Source organism: Leptosomus discolor, chromosome 1 (genome assembly GCF_034619465.1).
Source record: "Leptosomus discolor isolate bLepDis1 chromosome 1, bLepDis1.hap2, whole genome shotgun sequence".
Classification (NCBI taxonomy): Eukaryota; Metazoa; Chordata; class Aves; order Leptosomiformes; family Leptosomidae; genus Leptosomus; species Leptosomus discolor.
This window is the reverse complement of record NC_141391.1, coordinates 1,884,915-1,902,367: the sequence shown is the minus strand read 5'-3', so window position 1 is coordinate 1,902,367 and position 17,453 is coordinate 1,884,915. Positions and strand designations below refer to the sequence as shown.

The 17,453-nt window shown below is 49.6% G+C and overlaps 1 protein-coding gene across 1 annotated transcript in view; it reads left to right on the top strand.

Moving 5' to 3' along the window:
* The window catches only part of C2CD3 (C2 domain containing 3 centriole elongation regulator), a 55,597-nt gene that overhangs the window by 12,787 nt on the left and 25,357 nt on the right, over nucleotides 1–17,453 (top strand). Inside the window, exons 14-24 of the mRNA XM_086481516.1 lie at nucleotides 1,224–1,712; nucleotides 2,608–2,759; nucleotides 3,934–4,177; nucleotides 4,653–4,836; nucleotides 6,739–6,922; nucleotides 8,565–8,737; nucleotides 10,488–10,608; nucleotides 11,823–12,091; nucleotides 13,066–13,155; nucleotides 14,055–14,675; nucleotides 16,350–16,670. Of these exons, the coding sequence (XP_086337642.1) occupies nucleotides 1,224–1,712; nucleotides 2,608–2,759; nucleotides 3,934–4,177; nucleotides 4,653–4,836; nucleotides 6,739–6,922; nucleotides 8,565–8,737; nucleotides 10,488–10,608; nucleotides 11,823–12,091; nucleotides 13,066–13,155; nucleotides 14,055–14,675; nucleotides 16,350–16,670 (2,848 nt within the window). The remainder of the gene's footprint in view (nucleotides 1–1,223; nucleotides 1,713–2,607; nucleotides 2,760–3,933; nucleotides 4,178–4,652; nucleotides 4,837–6,738; nucleotides 6,923–8,564; nucleotides 8,738–10,487; nucleotides 10,609–11,822; nucleotides 12,092–13,065; nucleotides 13,156–14,054; nucleotides 14,676–16,349; nucleotides 16,671–17,453) is intronic.

The window sequence follows — 17,453 nt, the reverse complement described above, 5'->3', positions numbered from 1 at the left end:
TTGTGCAGGAGAGAATGGGGTGGGCCGGGGTGTGAGAGGAGAAGAGTGGACAGAGGTGTCATGGGGCATTAATGAACCGACGTTCAGTGCAAGAACTTACGGAAGGGGAAGCTGATCCTTCAAAGAAAACTGATTTTGGTCGCCCTGTCTCTTCGGTTTCACCTGCTCAGTGTCACGCCTGCCTGTCAGCAGTACGTGTGTGTCCAGCTGCTCTGGCCAGGGCGTGGAGGATGAGGGACGTCAGCTCTTGAGGCCACTTGGCATTTCCTGGGCTCTTCCTGACAGATGGCCTTGAACTCCTCATCTTTAGACGCGCTCTTTACACCCTCTAGGAGTAGAGACTCTTTGGGATCTTTTGCCCCAACATCTTGTCTCATCCCTCCTGAGTCACGAGCAGAATTCTTGAGTCTGATTATTTTTTTTTTTTCCTTATTTGAGCGTTTTGTGGCTCCCGTCCTTTTCTTCATCCTGTCACCTCATCTTCAGGGCTACAGTTTGTTCCTCCCCTTCTTTCTGCCTTGTCACGTGAATGAATCCAGCAGATCTATGATGCTCTGTAGCAATTAACACTTGCAAATTAACACTTGTGGTTCCTTTAACCCTTGTCCTGGTGTTTCTTTCATTGCTTTCACACGCACATTTTCATTTGTATGAATCTCTTCCTCTTGCAAATCTTGGAGAGGCAATTCAAGTGTAGGACAGAGTGTTAAAAAAAAGCCAAAACAAAATCCAAAAAACACCAACCTCAGAGAAAAACGACGACAAATGCAGTGGAATATGTAGACCACTGGAGAGAAAAACGAGGAGCCCACAGAAGGGCAAGGAGTTGGGGGCGGCTGAAACCAGCAGGGACTGTGGAAGTGAAAGAGCAATGAAAGAAAACATTCAGAAAGAAACACTTCTTTCTCATGATTTTTCTCAAGCAGGAGGTGCTGTAGCAAAGTTGTGGTACTTTGTCACAGTCCTCTTCACCTTGGCTGGGGAGGTGTTCATTTTCCAGTCAGCTTGGGTTTCAGTTTTTCCTTTATTCTGCTGTAATTGTGGGGGTTTGTGCTCGGGGTTACTGCTTTGTTGCGTAAAACCGCGTGGGGGTTATTTTGCGGTAGCTCGTAGCCGGCGTGTGTCTGAAAGTAACCCCTCTGGGTGATGATCTAACACAGTTCTTGAATAAAACAATAGGTTTTCCTGAGCTTACGTCACCTGCCTTGCCTTGCACGACGCAGGTATCCTTAGAGCTCGCGGCCGACAACAAAGACTTCACCCGCACCGCTGCCAGGTCCCCTGCGGCCGCGCAGCGCGTCCCGGCTCATGCCGTGAGGAGTCCCCGGCTGGAATTCCGGGAGCCCAACTGCAAGGGTGTGGAGCCCAACTGGAAGGGTGTGGAAGCAGAAAGCCCTCGCTGCTGGCAGCTTCCCGACCAGGAGGGCTGGCAGAAGGCAGGAGCAGCCGGCGCAAACCCCCTGCAGCCGCCGCAGGCTGCGCCCGCCCCCGCAGCCCCGAAGCTGAGGACGCAAAGAGCCGCGGCCGAAGAAGACGGGTTGTTACTGCACGTGCTGCTGATGGTGCCTGAGGGAAAGGACTTTGTGGCTGAAGACTCTGGGCTCCCCAGGCCTTGTAACGTGTATTTAACCTGCAAGCTGCTCAGCACCGAGGAGGCGACGAGATCTGCTGTCGTATGGGGCGCGACCCAACCTGCCTTTCATTTTTCTCAGGCAAGTCGCGCGTCTTCTGTTTAAGACTGGCTGAAATGTGCCATTCCACGCTGACAAAGCTATTTCCGAGATAAGTTACTTTTAGGTATGTAGGAACTTCTCTGCTGGCTCTGCCCGGTGCGTTAAAAGCGTTTTCAGCGTGGTTTTGGCTGCGTTGCACAGCTTGAAATGCAGTTCCTTGAAGCATCCCCGTAATAACTGAGATTTTTGAAGAACGAGAGAGAAATAGTCAGAAAGGTTTAGGTTAAAAGTTAAAGAAGTTGCCTTCTTTTCTTCCGTTTTTGGCAAGAGAACACCTTGTTGATGGCATCTTCGTGGCACCCTGATACTAGAGGTAGAATTTTTCCTATTTGTTCCATTGCTCAGTGTTCTTTTTCTTCTCGGTATATATATTGGCACAGGAGTGTGAGTTGCTGTCCTAACGTGGGCCAGAGCCTTCCCCCAGCAAACAGCAGAATTTCAGGCATTTAATATGCTTAATAATGCTCAGATTTGGCTTACTTGTAACAATACCTGGTGATTTGTGAGACTCCCTAGTTTTCAGCTGGGAATGAAGTGTAAAAAGGTAGCGAAGGACATCTGAAACAGTTGCCTGAAATGATTTATCTGTTGCTTAGTAAACAAGCATTTAAAGATAAAAGCGATGTTTTCTCAAGATAGCATATGATCTTACATTACAATTTATCTAAACTGCATTTATTTTCCTGGCTGGCTCTTCTCCAAAGCTGCCAGTTTTCTGAAACTTGTTAGGCAAGTCTGCATTTAATTTTTAATTCCCATTTCTAAAGAGCACAATTCTCTAGACTGGCACAGTGTAGCCTTACCAGCATGCTCTGGACTTGGCAAATAGCTTCCAGTCCATACTTTGTACCGATTCTGCGTTAAACTCTTTCAGGTGATGCCTTTTTCCTTGACTTCCGAGCGCTTGGAGCGGCTGAAGAACAACGTCATGATTATTGAGGCATGGAACAAGATGGGAAGCCCTGGCTGTGACAGGCTGCTGGGATTGGTGAAACTTCCTCTGCATCAGTTCTACATCTCGTTCAAGTAAACGTCTTTGTTTTGTGGGGTTGGGAAACACCCTCACTGATTCTCAGAGAAGGAAGGGAAGGTGTCTAGTGGTTGTGTGGAAGGGTTCCTAATTATTCTGATGGCAAAGGGCATTTTTGTCCTGCCAAGCTTCCTCTGGCACTTCCCTACACTGAGCAGTCTGTGGGTGCGTTACACTGTCCCCGTACAGCAACACCAGGGGACTGTGAGGAATAAAGACACTGGGCTGCATCAGGCTTGGAGCCAGGTTAGCTTGTGGTCCTGTGAAAGAGTAAAACTGCAAGAGATCAGAGTGACCGCGCGGGAGTGCGGCTTTCCACGGGGGATTTTCCCAGGTTACAGCTGACTGAGTGATTTTGTTCCCGATGATGCTCTGCATAGGTCCTGTTGCTAGGGTTGCTCTCAGGTTGCACAGCACGGGATAATGCTCGTGGCGGCAACAGAGTCTCTAAATACTTCATGTTTTAATTGTTGTCTTATCCCATGGGTCTCTCCAGGGCTCTTTGTGCTTTTTGGTTCAGTGTTTTGGCGGGTTTTTTCAATAAAAAGACTCGCTTAAAGCAATTTAAGTTGGTGGGAGTACTGGACGGAAGGGATTCTTTCTAATGCAGAGGATTAATTCCTTTTACTTTGGTCAGACTGGTGATAGGTGGAAATCAGATGGTGCTGGACCATTATTTTGTTAATTATTAGGGTGTCATTTGTATAACTGTTTCAGTAATCCACTGCAGACTGCTTGTGTGTATCTTCAGTGTATTATTAGAGGTTTTTACATTTCTCTGGGAGACTGTCCCTGTTCCTTCTTTTCTTCCTGCCCAAGACCATCCCCAAAGGCCCATAACTGCCTGATAAAAGGGTAACATGGCTGCAGGATGTTAACTGGAGTCTGGTTCCCGTTCATCACCTTGCTCACGGCTCTCCAGGCTGGCGTTTTCGGAAAGCTGTGCTTTGCCATGGCTGAGAAAAGCCCTTTCCATTCAGCACCTCGTGGGTCCGTGCTTTGTGAGGACTAACAGAATTGGGATGAGTTTTGGAGGAAGGGAGGCAGACTGGTTCCTAACTGCTTTGGAGGTCCCACCTAAAATGAGCTTTGTGTGATCATGTTCATATTCAGGCGGCTCGTTCTCATGCTGGGACTTTTTTGGGGGGGGGTTGTTTCAATCTTTTCTAGAGATCCAAAGATTTCCCACCTGCTTCTTCAAGCTCAATACCCAGTGGTTGCTGTGGACAGCTACATGCCTGTGATCGATGTGTTTACCGGCAGCAGAAGGGGAAGCCTGAGGGTCGTTCTGGCCATGGGGTCGGCTGATCAGATCGTGGCGCTGCAGAGGCTGAAAAGGGAAGAAGGAATGGTGCCTCCCGTCACACAGCGCCCTTCCCACTTCTTGGACCCTCCTCCTGCAAAGCCCATAATGGTATCATTCCATAAATCCCCGCTCTTGTCGTTAGGGACACGTGGAAAGGAGTTCACCAGGGGGTTCGTTATTTCCACTTCTTTCTTACCCACTTTCCCTCACCAGTTGTGACGTTACCACCTTTTTTTACTGCCCTGCGTATCCACTGCTTCAGTCTACATGGCAAGTGCAGTAAAAAGAATATAAATTCTAGAAAATCTTAACTCCGACGGCCTGATCCTGTACCACACTGTTATCTTTGAGCTGGCTGGGTAGGAGCTTTCCTGCTTTTTATGTGCTGTGGTGTTTGGCTTTTGCAGAAGAGGAAAAATGGCTATCAGGCTTTTGATGTTTCTGTGAACTTCAGGGAGAAAATAGCAGGTAGCGATTCTGAGCCCCCTGTCTCAGGCTTCTTAGAAACTCATGTTCCCAGTCCTCTTGTACGCTGTTTCCTAAAAAGTCATCCTTTTCACATGGATTTCCTTTGTTTTATTAGCAGTTAGACCAAGAAGGGGAAGACCTGATAGTGCATGTGTTTGAGATCCGTGTGGAGAGCGTGAAAGGACTCACTCCCTTACAGTCCACCGTCTGGGGGGAGGCCGACTGCTACGTCCAGTACAGCTTCCCCGTTCAAGAGCCTGGTGGTGGCGCCCTGCAAGGAACTGAATTGCATCAGGCTGGTGAGTTTCTTTTAGGATACGGCCTTATTTAGAGCATTGCTGTCGTTAAATGTTGTTTATTAATGTTCCCCTTGCTTAAGTGAGAGGGTTTGTGTGTCTCTGAGCTTCCGCAGCGCAGCCAACGCTTGCTTTCCTCAGGAGATCTGCGTTCAGCTGTGCTCGGGCTGCGTCAGTGCATGAAAAGCCTTGGCTGGGGTGGGTGGCAGAGGTCCTAGTGGCAAAAGATACCTGTGTATCTGCAGGGCAAGGGTTTGGCAGCGGGGGGGTTACAGGGGGGGCTTCTGTGAGAAGCTGCTACAAGTTTCCCCTCTGTCTCACACAGCCAACGCCAGCCGGCTTTGAGACGGACCCGCCGCTGGCCAAGGCCGAGCCCATCAGCGACGGTGGTTTCACCTCTGGGATAACGGGGTTAAGAGAGGGAAAAAGTGATTGTGCAGCAGGAATTGCAGCGAGAGGAGTGAGAACAGGGGAGAGAAACACCCTGCAGACACCCAGGGCAGGGCAGGAGGAGGGGCAGGAGGTGCTGCAGGCGCCGGAGCAGCGATTCTCCTGCGGCCTGTGGGGAAGACCACGGTGAGGCAGGCTGTGCCCCTGCAGCCCGTGGGCGGGGGAGCAGAGGACTGCCTGCACCCCGGGGAGGACCCCACGCCGGAGGAGGTGGGTGCCTGAAGGAGGCTGTGACCCCGGGGGAAGCCTGCACCGGAGCAGGCTCCTGGCAGGACCTGTGGCCCGTGGGGAGAGAGCAGCCCCCGCTGGAGCAGGTTTGCTGCTGGTGACCCCGTGAGGGGGCTCACGCTGGAGCCGTCGGTTCCTGAAGGACGGCACCCCATGGAGGAGACCCACGCTGGAGCAGTTCATGGAGAACTGAACCCGTGGGAAGACTCACGCTGGAGAAGTCATGGAGGACTGTCTGCCGTGAGGGGGACCCCGCATTGGGGCAGGGGAAGCGTGTGAGGAGTCCTCCCCCTGAGGAGGAAGGAGCAGCAGAAAAAAACAGTGATGAGCTGACCCCAACCCCCATTCCCTGTCCCCTGCACCGCTGAGGGGGAGGAGGGAGAGAAATGGGGATCAAAGTTAAGCCCGGGAAAGAAGGGAGGGGTGGGGGGAAGGGGGTTTAAGATTTGGGTTTGTTTCTCATTCCTCCTCTCTGAGTTAATTGGTAACAAATCACATTTTCCTGAAGTCGAGTCTGTTTTGCCCATGACAGTAAATGCCGAGTGATCTCCCTGTCCTCATCTCAACCCCTCAAGCCTGTTACATTTTCTCTCCCCTGTCCAGTTGAGGAGGGGGAGCGATAGAGCAGCTTTGGTGGGCACCTGGGCAGGGTCAACCCACCTCAACCTGGTTCCGAATCTGTTCACGGGGTACATTTTTGTTAAAGGTCCTAGAGAGCTTCACCAGCTGATCCTGCAAAGAGGCAAGAACGGGTTCGTAGGGAATTCTGAGTTTAGGTACAGTTAAATTAAACAAAGGCTTTGCATATAGCAGCCTCTCAAGATACTCGTTTTCATGGGTACACCAAGGGAAGACTTGCCTGGTTTAGACCATTAGGATTATAAAGGAGTGTTTAAATAATTGCAATTGTAGGGAAGGACTTGGTGTGGATCTTGACATACATTTCCTCTGAAAAACGGCAGTCAGTAGCTTTGTTCCCTAGCAGCTCCTGTGGGCTTTGTCACCTTCCAGCCCCATTTAACAGCGGGTCTCAGCCGGTGGCTCGCAGGCTCACGAGGCTGCGTGGATTAACGTGGGAAAGGTTTGTGAAGCGAAACTCAGCAGAGCAAACCTGGCAGGAGGGTTGAACGTCTTGTCCCCAGGTCCTGCCTCCTGAAGGACTGCGAGGAACAGAAGGTTGAAACCCACAAACGCGACCATTTTTAACCAACTCTGCTTGCCTTGTAGGCGTCCGACTAAAGCCGTTTCGCACAGCAACCGCTTTGTGCATCCCTGATCCCGTCTTTAACGATGAGCATCATCATTCTTTGTTGATTCCTGCCCATGTCCCAGTCCAGAGGCTCCTGGTCGGTGCATTTATGGCACCAGAGGCGGCTGGAGGAGGAGGAATCCAGTTTGAAGTCTGGTGCAGGTACCCAATGACGTCCTGTTCTTTGTAGGTGTCACAGCCATACGGATAGAGACATACCTTGTATTGAAAAACCTCTAGCTGTGGAATGGATATGTAATAGTAGGTGAAAAAATGGTGAGCCCATCAGTGTTTGGTGATGAGTATCTGCCTTTAAGATGGCTTTTAAGACATGTGAGCCTTTTTCCCCTCCCAAGAGTGCTGATTACTCTGTCTTCTCACAACTTCATTAGCAAGTGTGTGCTCTTAGTTTGCTTTCTTCCGCTTTGTTGCCAGCATAGTGATCTAAAAGTCTTGGTACACCTGAGTTTTACTTAGTAGCACCCTGGCAGTATAATTTCATGTTTGGGTTTGGTGGTTTTTTCCCCTCATACAAGTCACTGATTACAAAAGAAGTACTGTAAAATGGGTGTAAGTTCAAATTGTTGTTTCGTTGGCAACTGAGGCGAATTACTAGTAGGGGAAAGCGGAGGCCATGAAGACAGGGAGCTTTAGAAAGGCGTAATTACAATAATTATAACGTAGTAAATGTAGTAAACAAACAAAGCTGATTAAAAAGTGCAAGTTCACATGAGAATTACTACGTGCTGGATGAGTTTACATCAGTGTTGGTGATGACGAGAGTCAAAGTGACCGGTTGTTAATTCCTGGCATTGCAAAAACGTGCTCGAGCTCAGTTTCCTGAGAACAACTGGACTTGGGTTTAATCTTGCCCTGACCACTCGTTGCCAGTGGCTGGTAACTTGAGGCAGTTTTGGGTGAAAGGAGCTAATTACCGAGCCAGAAGCCTTTTAAGAATTCTGTAAACATCCTTTTGCCAGTTTGCAGTATTTGAAATGGGAAAAGCTTACCAGCAGCTCCTCGTCGTTAGGAAGGAGATTAGATACTGACTGCCGGATTCCACAGCAAGAGAGTTCTTGCTGTGGTGCTGTCAGCATCTTGAATGACTCCTAGAAGAGTATGAGGGGGGAAAAAGGAGAAACCAACGGGTGTAATATTCCAAGATGTTGGGACTACTGGGCAGGCAGTGCTCTACCCAAAGCTCGAACAGTCGATTAATGTTCAGGCATTGTCCCAAAACGGAAAGGAAAGCACGACTCTATGGCACTACCACGTTACTCAGTCACTGCTGCTGAAATCCCAGTGGATGCCTTTCTCCTCATCTACCTGTTGTTCGTGAGGTACAGCGCCAAAACTCACTTCAGGGTGAGTCTGAAGCCAAGCAGCACGGTAAGAAACAGTCTAGAGTCGTTTTTTACACTCACAGACTGGTGCTACAAATCTGTTCTGCAAGTAGCGTCTTTATTTATTGATAGAAACTGAGAGTGGAAATGTTTGGTGGCAGATCCTTCTCTTGTTTTTCTCTGGGATGCCAATTTTTGGGAGAGTTTCTGCTGGTTGACTTGCTAGGACTAGTGCCAAAGTATATTTGTAGCATTGTCTGCTTGAGCACTTACTGGTTGTTTTTTTTTTTTTTCCTGTGGAAATTCATTAAGTTGAGTTTATCCCTTAGCTTTTGGGAGACTAACTAGTGTTTGAAGACACACAAATTAAAGTTGGCTTATGGGCAGTCGTGAGAGAAGTGATGATCGTGTTGTCATCATCAAACCAGAATGGCTGATGCTGCTTCTTGGTGCCTTACCAGGTATTACTACCCAAATGTCAGAGACCAGATGGTTGCCAAAGGGACCTTGCCTTTGTCACGCCTGTGTGCCATGGTGACCATGCAGCACCGCGAAGAAATAGGGATCCAGACTTTTAATCTTCCCTTAGTCCCCAGGATTGATTCCTCAGAGGAATTTCATCTGCGGTCTTCAGGTGAGGCTCGTGGGTTCTCTCTTTATGTGTAAAAGAGAAGGTCTGTGTATTTGCTGCCAAGGGAAACAAAAATAGGTATTTGGGCTGGAAACTGCTCCCAGCCATGAGTGGTTTCCCTGCCAGCTTTCACCCTCACCATACCTAGTGAAGAGTCAGTGATTAACCGTGAGCAACACTCAAGCTCCCGACAGGTTTTAAAAAGCCCTCCCTGCGTATTGAGCCGCTTAGTGGCCAAATAAACCGCGGTCGGTAGGTGAGCTCCGATGTAAGGCAGGGGATGGGAGAGCTGAGGAAGGGCTGTTGGGGGTACGTGGTGTGGGCAGAGACGCCTTCCTGCCCTCGGGTCGTAAAAACATCGGCTCTGGGAAGGCCGCTGGGGCAATGGGAGCTGCTTGGAAAAAACAGCCCTAAAAAAGAGCTGGGGCTGGAGAAGGAGCTCAGTGTGCCTCGGTTATTTTGTTAGCCACATGCAGCAGTGTCATGGTCTGAGGCTGGGCCGGCCACTAGCGAGTGACAGACGCTCTCTATGAACCCCTCTGCCCTCCCAAAAGGGAAAAGGAGAGAGAACAAGGGAGAGAGACTTTACGGTTTGGAAAAGAAACTAAAACAGCTTTAATGGAGCAGTAACAATAAAAGAAAAGACAAGAATAAGAATAAGGGAATAATGAAATCTCTACAATATGTACAAATAGATACAGCCCCAATACCGAACCCAACTGCCCCCACCCCGATGACGACCCGTCCCCCCCACGCTGCAGGGCTGGCACTGGGGCAGTCCCAGGCTGGACTGGGCAGCAGACAGGGATGGGAGGCAGGAGCTGGGCTCAGGCCCTGGATTCAGGGACGCACGGGGCGGGATGGACGACAGAAGGACAGACAGAGCCCTCCTCAGGTGTCGCCACCGAAGGAGAGAGCTTGACCCTGGGGACCCCTCAGCTTTGCACTGACCGTGCCGTCCGTGGGGTGGAACACTCGGTGGGTCAGGTTTGGGTCCCCTGGCCGGTTGGCTCCTCCCTGCAGGGGCGGCCTTTTTCGGGCTGGGGACCCTTTTCCCTCCCGCAGCCCAACACGGGCACAAGCCTCAGCAGTGACCTGGGTGGCTCCAAGAACCAGTCCCAGGCAGGGCCTCTCTGCAGCCCATCCCTTGGGGCTGGCTGTGACCCTCAGGGGTTGGCACTGCTGGGAGCAGTCCCTGGCTGGGGACACGTGCTGCTGGTTCAGACAGGGCCGTCAGTTGGAGGGGAATGAGCTGAAAAGTTAAAGCCCTGAAGCAGAATTAGTTCTGGTTTAGCCCAAAGCAGGACAAGCAGCAGCAAATCTGTCTCTCTGAAGATGTTGGCACTGCAGCGCCGTGAACAAGCGGTGTGCAAGTGCTGCGGTCGGGTGTTTGGTGGGTGTTGCAGTGAACGCACACACGAGGGCGCGGCTGGGTCGAGCGGCCTCTCCTGCTTTCACCGTGCCGTCCGCTTGTTTGCCCGGGAGAAGGAGCCGTTAGCCCATCTGATCTGCCTGCCGGTGGGTCAGGTTGCGGGCCGCAGTCCTTAAAATTCCCTTCGGTGCCTCCTCTATCACGCCGTGGCTTCTGGCTGAAGTACAGCGCCTTGCACAGTCCCCCTCAGTGGATTTCATACAGAATTCTTTTTTGCATTAATAAAGCGACTTTTGTTCTCAGACAAGTATTGACTCTGTTGGATGCAACTCTACAAAAAAGCTGACCGTTTCTTTCCTGTCTTTGTTTCATTTATTCCAGGCTTGCTTGATGTGAGCGTGAGATACCAACGGTCCGTGAAAACAGCCGCGGGAACAACTGCTCAAGCTGTTTCTCTTGCTGTACAAATACACCGAGCAGCTGGTTTGCAAGCAGCAGCTAGGTAAAGCCTAATTCTAACCGGAACATTTTTCCTCTTAAAATAGCTTTATCTGGAGGCAGCAGGCTGAGACACTAGTTTAGAACAAATTGTAACTGGCCAACTTTCCATCTGCAGAGACCGAAATTCAAGCCGGGTTCTGATCAGAAGTGAAAATAACTTTATAAAGAACATCAGTGGTTATTTTTGTCCCTTAAGCTTCCGTACAGTGCGGTAGCATTCGTTCTGCAGAAGGCTCAAGATTATAAGGGCACATTTTCCTACATTTCTGCATTTTTCTATGCCAAAAGCTGATACCAAAAATTGGCTGATATAAAACGGTGCCTGTTTGGGGGTTGGATCTTGGTGTTAGTGATGCTATTTAAAAGCTAGCTGAGGTTTGTTTGCTTGAGTTCCGCTGTGGAAACGTTGATAAACTAACTAGGAAATGAAACATGTTCCTTTTCCCCAGAAGGCTGCCGCTCTGAGCGCGTGGTGTCACCTGAACTTAGCTCCAACGTGCGATTCTTAAGAGTTAAGAAAGGAGGGTTGGACGAGAGGGGGTCAATTCCGTGAGAGAAGGATGGCTCCTGTCCTAGAGCAGTGACCCTTGCTCAGTGCTGCTGAGCTCCTGATCCCTCTCAACTCAAGTAGACTCTGTAAGCTGAGGATCACGACCCTGTGGTGCTCGGAGAAGTTAAGAAAGCAGAATGACCTCAGACTCCTCATCCTTCAGGTGTATGACCTGAGTAATACCTGGGCCTGTTTCCCTTGTAAACAATTCCAACTGCTAATGTCACCTCCCTTTGCTCGTCAGTACTAGTCTGTCGAAATAACCTGGCTTGGCCTTTTGCTTCCTCCTAGAGCAGGTTCCCTGGGCGGTTTTATCCTACAGCCTTTTCTGCAGGACGGGATATTTTTAAAGGCGGTGAGCACTTTCTCAACCGCTTTGGTCTCAGATCCTGACAATGAAGAGAGCGCGGCCAGCAGTGATGGCCCTTGTGAATAGTGACTCTCACCTTTTCGTACCTGTTTCTAGCATGTTCAGATGAAAAAAAAAAAAAAAGGTGAAATACGCAGCCAGAACCCACAGCTGTTTTGACCTGCCACGTCCGCTGTTTTGTCCCATCTTTTCACCATGAAGACTTGAAACCTTTGCTTTAATCGCTCTGGTTTCTAGATTCCTTGTGCATTACGCTCATTCTCTTTCTCCTTTTCTTTTTCCGTGCTAAACGAAGAGCTGTGGCCCAGAAGAACCCTTCGGTCCAGTACTATGCGGGTGTGGGAGTGAATGCTTATGTCTCGGTGCGCCTCTCCTTCCTGCCTGAGGCAGAGAGACGCAACACACGAGCTGTGGCTTGTACTTTCTGCCCAGAGTTTGAGCATCACCTGGAGTTTCCTTGTAACCTCATCACTCAGAAAAGCGGTGGAGAAGCCTCTTGTCTGGGGGAACTCTTGCAGTCTGCCAATATCATCTTCTCTATCTACCATCAGAGCACCAAGTCGGGTAAGGAGGACTAAATGACGATGACCAAACCCTGTTGCAGAATGATCCAATCCCCTTCGTTTTCAGCTTAGCAGAGAGACTGTTCATAGTCTCACAGAACGGGTTGGGTTGGATGGGACTTCCCAAGATCATCTCGTCCAACCCCCCCTGCAGTGAGCAGGGCCGTTGCCACCAGCTCAGGTTGCTCAGAGCCCCGTCCAACCTGACCTTGAGTGCTTCCAGGGACTCTTCTGTGCAGTTGCTGACAGATGTAATGACCTAAACGGTCTTCAGAGGAGGCTTTGGGAGAGGCTGTTCCCCTTGTGCAAAGAGTTAAGGTTTATAAGACTCGAGGTGATTAAGATCACCTCGTCAACGAAGAGAGAATGCAATTAACAGTGCTAGTGCTTGACTCTTGGAGCACCCTTTGTATGTGCGTACCCTGTTGCCTCCACTCACTTCATGAGAGGTAATGAGGGTTCGGAAGAACAATAGCTTAAAATCCTCCAACGATCCACTGGCAGATGGGTGGGATTCTTTTGTGACATAACAACGTGTTGTGGAATTATTTTATAAACAAAATTTAGCTACAGATGACGTTGTTTTTCACTCCTGGGGGAGAAAAGTCCGGAGTGGCACGTTGTTAGGGTAACCGACCGCTAGCTCCCCGTTGGTTACTCGATGTTCATCTCTGGAAATATTCCCTGAAAGTTTCTCCAGTGGTGGTGGAGCACGATCCTGTCCTGAACGTGCACCGGCAATGCCTACGGACAGGTTTTGTTCACACCTCCCTTTCTCACGGATTTTGGCCTCGTGTGTCCTGGGCAATTTGTTTTGGCTTTGTCCTTTTTCGTGGGTTAAAAGTGTTTTCAGCACGACAGCGGAGCTGTTTGCTCTTGAGGAAACAGAGCTTGCTTTCAAAGAAGACGCTGGCTGAATCAGTTTTAAACCTTGCGTTCCGGTTTGGTGTATTTGCAAAATGATTTCTTTTCCAGCCCCTGAAACATTGGCAGCTCGGACATCAAGAGATTATCTTCTTGGGACAGTCACAATTCCAACCAGAGACCTGCTGAGAAGAAGATCAGGTAATACAGCGGCGCTACGCTGCTGACCTTCTGGGTGAATGCTATTGTAAATCCTTAAAACACTTTTCCTGGGGTTTTTGTGTTTGGGCTGGGTTTTTTTTTAGACCAAAGTTCTTTCAGACATTGCCCACTTCTTCATTAAAAATCCTGTATTAGAAAACTCATATAAAGGTGCTTGTTTGAAGATCTGTTTCCAGGGTGTGGTAGCTGAATGAATATTCTGAGGCTGCTATGAAGAAATTGAACTCCATCCCAGCTAAAACCAGAACACCTCCGTAGTATTTTATTCAGTGCTGTTTATTTTCTACATTAAGATGGAAAGTCCAGGAGTGGTGGTGTTCAGTGGAGGACCAGTGATTGCTTTTTCAGATGTCAAAGCTGGAAACAAAGGCTTAAATAAGTTAGAAAGCAGTTGGATTAACTTTTTTTAGAACTAAATATAAAAGACCTCCTCTATCCAGTGTTAGTTTGTGATGATTGTGTCTTATAATAGTGGTGTTTTCATTATTACCTTGGTTATTTCTGCTTTAATCTCAATATAGTGGTCATTTTCTCCAACATAAAGTTTTAGGTTTATTTTTAATGGGAAGACAGGAGGAAGGAAATGAGAATGCCTAATTTTATAATTGGAGATTCATGGGATATAGTTTCATTGGAAAATGAGTATCGTTCCTGAAATGGAAAGTAAAATGCCTTTGGGATCAGAACTACCACGAGGTTTTCTGAGGTCTAACAGTTTGCTGCTTTTCCAGGTTAGAAATCGTTTGACAAATTCCAAACGTTCACAGGAAGGAAACACTTCAAGTGCTGGTCCTGGACTAACGACCAGAGAGCAGGAAATCCTTTACTGGTGTTTTCAAACAGCAGGATAAATCCAGTTATGATCTTTTCTCCTGAAGGTATTACAGGCTGGTACCCCGTTACCCTCTCTGAAGATCTGATGCCTTCGCGCTGCACGGACGTCATGCCGGCCGTGGTGGGCGGACTGGAACTTTCTGTCACCTTCGCTCATCAGCGCGACAGAGAGCGCGTTTTGGAGGCCGCTCGGCTCTTGGGGTGGGACGGCGAGGAGAGCCCCGAAGGCAGGCTGGGTGACAGCACCGAGGGGGAGCAGGCTGCCAGTCCAGCGACTGTGACCATCTCAACGCCAAGGGTCTGGCTGCCCGTCCACTGCGTGCTGCTGGCAGGCCAGAGGCAGCTCAACGACAGCACGTACTGCTACCTCCGGTACAAGCTGTATAACCAGGAGGCCACGTGGACGTTGCTTCGGAGGCCAAAATTGAGTGACGACGCAAAGAACGTTACCGTGAACTTCAAGAAGCCACACAAGGTGACTCTCAGAAGGAGCCAAGGGCTGCTTTGGTTCTTCAGAGAGGAGAAATTAGAAATCCAGGTGTGGTGGGCGTATGGTCAGGAAAACGATGTGGAAAGACCACTCGATACAGACCGCCTTGTTGGATCCGCCTACGTCGACCTCGCAGCGTTAGCAGAGCGGTCAGGGACAACACGAAGCGTTAGTGGTAAGTTCCGAGAGAGCGCTGCCATGTTTCATTCCTCTTTGTTGACGTTTTAGTTCGGTTACTTCTCTAGTCGCTCTAAGCAAGATATTTACAGCTTTGTTTTGTCCTGTGTGCAACCCACGCTCCACTCCTCCTTTCAGGGAAGATCAACAAGGTTAAACTCGCTTCTCTGAATTCAAAACCTAGCGGGTTTAACTGAGCGCAGAATTGGCAGCAATGATCAGTGATAGAGCAATTAGCCTGCATGGACTGATGAAGAATGTTTCTTCAGAATTGTCACGGTCTGAGGCTGGGCTGGCCACTAACAAATGGCAGACCCTCTCTATGAACCCCTCTGCCCTCCCAAAAGGGAAAAGGAGAGAGAACAAGGGAGAGAGACTTTACGGTTTGGAAAAGAAACTAAAACAGCTTTAATGGAACAGTAACAATAAAAGAAAAGACAAGAATAAGAATAAGGGAATAATGAAATCTCTACAATATGTACAAATAGATACAGCCCCAATACCGAACCCAACTGCCCCCACCCCGATGACGACCCGTCCCCCCCACGCTGCAGGGCTGGCACTGGGGCAGTCCCAGGCTGGACTGGGCAGCAGACAGGGACGGGAGGCAGGAGCTGGGCTCAGGCCCTGGATTCAGGGACGCACGGGGCGGGATGGACGACAGAAGGACAGACAGAGCCCTCCTCAGGTGTCGCCACCGAAGGAGAGAGCTTGACCCTGGGGACCCCTCAGCTTTGCACTGACCGTGCCGTCCGTGGGGTGGAACACTCGGTGGGTCAGGGTTGGGTCCCCTGGCCGGTTGGCTCCTCCCTGCAGGGGCGGCCTTTTTCGGGCTGGGGACCCTTTTCCCTCCCGCAGCCCAACACGGGCACAAGACTCAGCAGTGACCTTGGTGGCTCCAAGAACCAGTCCCAGGCAGGGCCTCTCTGCAGCCCATCCCTTGGGGCTGGCTGTGACCCTCAGGGGTTGGCACTGCTGGGAGCAGTCCCTGGCTGGGGACACGTGCTGCTGGTTCAGACAGGGCCGTCAGTTGGGGGGGAATGAGCTGAAAAGTTAAAGCCCTGAAGCAGAATTAGTTCTGGTTTAGCCCAAACCGGGCATCACAATAGAGTGAGAAGCAGCAAGAGGAATGTCTCTCAAGGAGGCTGAAGGCCTGCAGTCAGCAGATGACTGAGCACGGAGGAGGCGTGGAAACTTCTGCTTTGTTTGGTTACAGGGCTTCTGTCATCTACGTGGTATCCATCAGCCACCAGCTTGCAGGTGGATTTGTGGATTTTGGGTACGCTCAGGGAAAGGAGAAGGAACGGGAGCTAAACCCTATGTTTCTGCTTCTTATATGATGTATTCTCCATATATGTATATAAAATTATGCGGAGACACTATTCCCAGGGCTTTCAGGAAGTTGATGTGCTTTAAAATGCTGATCTGAGCTGCCAGGGGGAAAATGAGAGTGTCCCCAATTTGGGGAGTTGGTCCCTGTTTTAACCTTTACAAGGCTGATGCTTCTGCCAGTGCGCTGGGTGATACCTTGTGTGGAAATTACACTGAAAATCAAACTTCATTCTGCTGGTCTGATGCGAGATCTTTACTATCACGAGCTGTACCAGCTGTTTCCCAAGATCCCAGTTTCGATTTGCCTCGTTCAGCTGGTTGGTTCTGGATTCTCTTACAGGGGTTTATCCGTTGTTCCGATGCAACGCTGCCAACCTGGCCGGAGCTGCTGTACGCGTTCACGTCGTCCTTTCTCCCGCTGCTGCTGCTGCTCTGCCCAGCAGGCTTCAGGGGGCTGAGGAATACAGCAGCAGCGAAGACGAAGGCACGGAGGAAGCACCTGACGGGAGCCACCAGGGCTCTGAAAAGCAGAGTCAGGAGCTGGACAGCCTCGGGTCAGAAATGGCCAACGGCAAACCGCAAGAAGAGGAGGTGATGTTTCTGGAAAACACCGTTGCTGTCAATATCCTTGTGGAAAGAGCAATGCATCTGAGTTTGAAAGGTAACATCACCGCCACCACCCTTTCCTTTTTCCGTTCTTTTTTTCCTTTTTCCGTTCTTTTTTTCCTTTTTCCGTTCTTTTTTTCCTTTTTCCGTTCTTTTTTTCCTTTTTCCGTTCTTTTTTTCCCCCTTTTCCTTTCTCTTCTTTTCCCCCCCTTTTCCTTTCTCTTCTTTTCCCCCCCTTTTCCTTTCTCTTCTTTTCCCCCCCTTTTCCTTTCTCTTCTTTTCCCCCCCTTTTCCTTTCTCTTCTTTCCCCCCCTTTTCCTTTCTCTTTTTTTTCCCCCCTTTTCTTTTCTTTTCCCCCCCTTTTCCTTTCTTCTTTCCCCCCCCCTTTTCCTTTCTTCTTCCCCCCCCTTTTCCTTTCTTCTTTCCCCCCCCTTTTCCTTTCTCTTCTTTTCCCCCCCTTTTCCTTTCTTCTTTTTTTCCCCCCCTTTTCCTTTCTTCTTTTTTTCCCCCCCTTTTCCTTTCTTCTTTTTTTCCCCCCCTTTTCCTTTCTTCTTTTTTTCCCCCCCTTTTCCTTTCTTCTTTTTTCCCCCCCCTTTTCCTTTCTTCTTTTTCCCCCCCCCCCTTTTCCTTTCTTCTTTTTCCCCCCCCCCTTTTCCTTTCTTCTTTCCCCCCCCCCCCCTTTTCCTTTCTTCTTTCCCCCCCCCCTTTTCCTTTCTTCTTGTTTCCAAGATCTGTTCCTCACAGGTACTGCATGGAGCAATTTAAAAACAAATCCTCCAGCTTACTCTGGCCCAGCGAATGGATGTGACGGGCTCTGAACTTGGCTTCATAGTGTTGC